The sequence below is a fragment of the Citrus clementina genome, unplaced genomic scaffold, assembly GCF_000493195.1.
Source record: "Citrus clementina cultivar Clemenules unplaced genomic scaffold, Citrus_clementina_v1.0 scaffold_8, whole genome shotgun sequence".
Classification (NCBI taxonomy): domain Eukaryota; kingdom Viridiplantae; phylum Streptophyta; class Magnoliopsida; order Sapindales; family Rutaceae; genus Citrus; species Citrus x clementina.
The window spans coordinates 2,511,114-2,515,652 of record NW_006262022.1 but is presented as its reverse complement, the minus strand read 5'-3'; the positions used below and the strand labels follow the sequence as shown (position 1 = coordinate 2,515,652).

The 4,539-nt window shown below is 36.3% G+C and overlaps 1 protein-coding gene across 1 annotated transcript; it reads left to right on the top strand.

Annotated features, from left to right (window-relative positions):
- The first annotated feature begins 795 nt into the window (after positions 1-795).
- Positions 796-4,276, top strand: LOC18033797 (probable LRR receptor-like serine/threonine-protein kinase At3g47570). The gene is made up of 3 exons (XM_024177989.1): positions 796-2,065; positions 2,810-3,490; positions 3,590-4,276. Exons 1-3 carry the CDS (start codon positions 817-819, stop codon positions 3,973-3,975), a joined length of 2,316 nt encoding a protein of 771 aa, XP_024033757.1. The 5' UTR covers positions 796-816; the 3' UTR covers positions 3,976-4,276.
- The last annotated feature ends 263 nt before the right edge of the window (positions 4,277-4,539 follow it).

Below are 4,539 nucleotides of genomic sequence, written 5' to 3'. Positions count from 1 at the left end.
GACGTGTTAGTTTTTCAACGCTCTATATATTGTTGAAATTTCAAATGCAGTTGGCTGCCTAAAATACTCCCAACTGTTTGCCATAAAGACAGACTGGCTGATTGATTTAATTGGAAAAATGGTGAAGAGCCAGTGAATTCTACAATTAAACTTTGGGATATGGATCATTAAAGTCTCGCTATCACAGTTTGAGTGCAAGGTGCCGAATTCCATTTGTCATCTTTCACTTTATAAATAAAGATTCGACAATATTATTTTACAACAACACGAAGCAATTAAGTTAATTAGAGACCTGGCATGTTTATTAAGAAGATATGCAATTTGGCCCCTGAGGCTTGACGAGTGGTGGGTAGAGTTCAAATTCTCGAAAGGTAATAGGTTAAAAAATTAATATCGACTTTATCCACTCTCTTTATTAATTATCTTTTGATAAAAAATAAAAATAAAAGTACAATCTAATAAGATGCATAAAAAAAAACTAAACAATGATTTGAATTTTGATAACTTTGCGTTCACACAATTTCATCCTCGAACAACAAAATTTTAAGGGGAAGAAATTGGAGAGATTTTGAAAATAATTCTAGGAGAAAGTCCTAAATGCAAAGTCTAAACTAAGATTTTTCCTCATGAATGAGTGACTAATTTCTACTTTTAATAAATGCTCCGAAAGACGCGTTTCTATATTTGGGCTCCACTGCTTATATTTCCAGAAAACACGCGTGTATACTCATTTAATTTCAGGCCTTTAAAAACCCTTCATATGAATTGAAACGATCATCCACACATTACATTACTACCCAGCCTCAAAATCTGAAAATGCTTAAATCCATTTCCACTAGCTGCCTTGTCACTCTCGCATGCTGCTTCAATCTGTTGCTTCATTCCTACGCCTTTTCTGGCTCCCCATCAGATAGGACTGATCGTCTGGCTTTGCTTGCAATAAAATCCCAACTTCATGATCCGCTTGGAGTTACAAGTTCATGGAACAATTCGATAAACTTATGCCAATGGACAGGTGTGACATGTGGTCATCGACATCAAAGGGTAACCGAGCTAGATCTGAGAAACCAAAGCATTGGAGGTATCTTATCTCCTCATGTTGGGAATCTCAGCTTCCTCAGGTTAATCCACCTCGCAGACAACAATTTCTACGGAAATATTCCCCAGGAAGTTGGTCGTCTGTCTAGGCTTGAGAGTCTAGAGCTCGCAAATAATTCTTTTTCAGGTAAAATACCAACCAATTTGTCTCGTTGCTCTAACCTTGTCAACTTCTCAGCCCACGGAAACAATCTGGTGGGTGAAATTCCAGCAGATGTCGGCTACAACTGGATGAGGCTTGAGAAACTGTCCATTTCTGATAATCATCTAACAGGACAGCTCCCAGCTTCCATTGGGAATCTTTCAGTTCTTAAAGTAATTAATGTTGAAGAAAATAGGTTGAGTGGAAGAATTCCAAATACTCTAAGCCAACTGAGAAACTTGTTTTATTTGAACATAGCTGGAAATCAATTCTCCGGTAATGTTCCTCCGTCAATTTATAATCTCTCTTCCCTTGAGTTACTTTATCTCAGAGGGAATAGATTAATTGGAAGTTTGCCAATTGACATAGGACTCACTCTTCCAAAACTTACAAATTTTGTTATTGCCGAAAACAATTTTTCTGGTCCTATCCCAAATTCATTTTCCAACACTTCAAATCTTGTGATGCTTGACCTTAACTTGAATCTCTTCAGCGGGAAAGTGCCGATTAATTTTAGCAGGCTTCAAAATCTATCGTGGCTACTGTTGGCAGGAAATAATTTGGGAAATGGAGCAGCCAATGATCTTGATTTTATAACCCCTCTAACCAACTGTAGCAAGTTGATAGCCCTTGGTTTATATGGGAATCGATTTGGAGGAGTGCTGCCACATTCTATAGCCAACCTCTCGACAACAACAGTCCAAATCAACATGGGAAGAAATCAAATATCAGGCACCATACCTTCTGGGATAGGAAATCTCGTCAATCTAAATGGATTTGGTATAGATCTCAACCAGTTAACTGGCACTATTCCTCATGAAATTGGTAAGCTTACGAACTTGCAATTACTATACCTAGACTTCAACCTTTTAGAAGGTAGCATTCCCTTCTCTTTAGGTAATTTAACACTGCTGACTAAACTTGAACTGCGGTCCAATTACTTGCAAGGCAATATACCCTCCTCCTTAGGAAACTGCAGGAGTTTGTTGTCGTTAAATGTCTCCCAAAATAAGCTCACAGGTGCTTTGCCCAAACAAATTTTCAACATAACAACTCTTTCACTTTACCTAGATCTGTCTAATAATTTTCTCAACGACTCTCTTCCTCTAGAAGTGGGCAACTTGCAGAATCTTGTTGAATTGGATATATCAAGAAATCAGGTTTCTGGTGAGATTCCTGCGACTTTAAGTGCTTGCACAAGCTTGGAATATCTTAATCTTTCATACAATTATTTTAGAGGAGGTATTCCTCTTTCTTTAAGTTCCTTGAAAAGTGTTAAAGTGCTAGATCTTTCAAGCAATAATTTATCTGGCCAGATTCCAAAATATCTTGAGAACCTATCATTTTTGGAATACTTGAATATTTCTAGCAATCATTTTGAGGGCAAGGTACCAACAAAAGGAGTTTTTAGCAATAAAACAAGAATTTCACTATCTGGAAATGGAAAACTTTGTGGGGGTTTATATGAATTGCAATTACCTTCCTGCGGCTCTAAAGGATCAAGAAAATCAACAGTTGCTCTTTTCAAAGTGGTGATCCCAGTGACAATTTCATGTTTGATCTTATTAGGTTGCTTTATTGTTGTTTATGCCCGAAGAAGGAGATTTGTACATAAATCTTCTGTAACATCACCAATGGAACAACAATTTCCAATAGTTTCTTATGCAGAGTTGAGTAAGGCAACTGGTGAATTTTCAACATCAAACATGATTGGTCAAGGAAGCTTTGGCTTTGTGTACAGGGGAATTTTGGGAGAAGGTGGATTGTTGGTTGCAGTGAAAGTCCTTAATCTTACACGAAAAGGGGCCTTCAAGAGTTTTGTGGCTGAATGTGAAGCATTAAGAAATATTCGTCATCGAAATCTCATCAAAATCATCACTATTTGCTCCAGTATAGATTCTCATGGGGTTGATTTTAAGGCACTTGTTTATGAATACATGCAGAATGGAAGTTTAGAGGAGTGGTTGCACCATAGCAATGATCAACACGATGTATGCGATTTAAGTCTGATACAAAGATTAAACATAGCCATTGATATTGCCTATGCAATCGAATATCTTCACCACCACTGTCAACCACCCATTATTCATGGAGATCTAAAGCCGAGTAATGTTTTGCTTGACCATGACATGGTTGCCCATGTTGGTGATTTTGGGTTGGCAAAATTTCTTTATGCCTGTCAAGTTGATGATATGGAAACACATTCAAGTTCAATTGGAATAAAAGGAACTGTTGGCTACGTTGCTCCAGGTAATTTTCATGTCTAATATTCGAATATTTAAAAAAAAAAATTATCCATTTACTAGATTTAACATCCATACGGAAATTAACACGATTCTACATGTTTAGAGTACGGCATGGGGAGTGAAGCCTCAATGGCAGGAGATGTATACAGTTTTGGTATTCTGCTGCTTGAGATCTTTATTAGAAAGCGACCAACCGATAGCATGTTTAATGACGGCCTAACTATCCATGAATTTGCAATGAAGGCTTTGCCACAAAGAGTGATTGAGATTGTTGATCCTTTGCTTTTGTTAGAGGTAAGGACAAATAACTCTAAGAATCCTTGTGGAGATGGAAGAGGTGGAATTGAAGAGTGCTTGGTAGCTGTAATCACAATTGGAGTTCTTTGCTCAATGGAATCTCCGATTGACCGAACATTGGAGATGAGAAATGTTGTGGCAAAATTGTGCGCTGCGAGGGAGGCTTTTCTTAGCGTGTACGATTTGATGTAGTGGTAATGTCAAGTGTCAATTAAATCTATGCTTAGATTTTTCGAAGTACTCATAGCATCAAAGATTTTTTTTTTTTTAATTTCCACCCCATGTACTAATTTCTTAATATCCTCCCTATGTACTAATTAATGTGTCAAGTAGTTGTGAGAATGCTTATGTTGCATTGACTAGTGGTTAAAATAGTTAAAGTCAGTTGTTTTGCTGGGAAACTGCAGCGGTTCATGCATTTGTTTTGTGTTCTTGTTGTTGTAACAGTCGCCTTGTTTCGTATTAAGGTTTGGCAGTTATAGTTTAAAAGTTATAAAACTGAAGTATCTGATAAATATTAGTTGGTATAATTTGGAAGTTGAGTCTATCAATAAATGTATGATGAAAAATCTAGAATATATCTTGACTATTTTTACTAAAATTATTATTTAAGAGTCAAATTAATTTGTTAAATACAATTAACTTTTATTTTATAATTTTAGATTTTTTTTCTATAATAGTTGCAACTAAAAGTTACGTACAACATCTCAATACTAAATATGGCCATCATCCCTTTAATTAACATATATTTAAAGA

Excerpts from the sequence above, each read along its gene's own strand:
- LOC18033797 (XM_024177989.1), top strand. The coding sequence starts at position 817 with ATGCTTAAATCCATTTCCACTAGCTGCCTTGTCACTCTCGCATGCTGC. Across the intron at positions 2,066-2,809 it reads CACTATTCCTCATGAAATTG|GTTGCTTTATTGTTGTTTAT; the intron begins GTAAGCTTACGA and ends TGATCTTATTAG. Across the intron at positions 3,491-3,589 it reads TGTTGGCTACGTTGCTCCAG|AGTACGGCATGGGGAGTGAA; the intron begins GTAATTTTCATG and ends CTACATGTTTAG.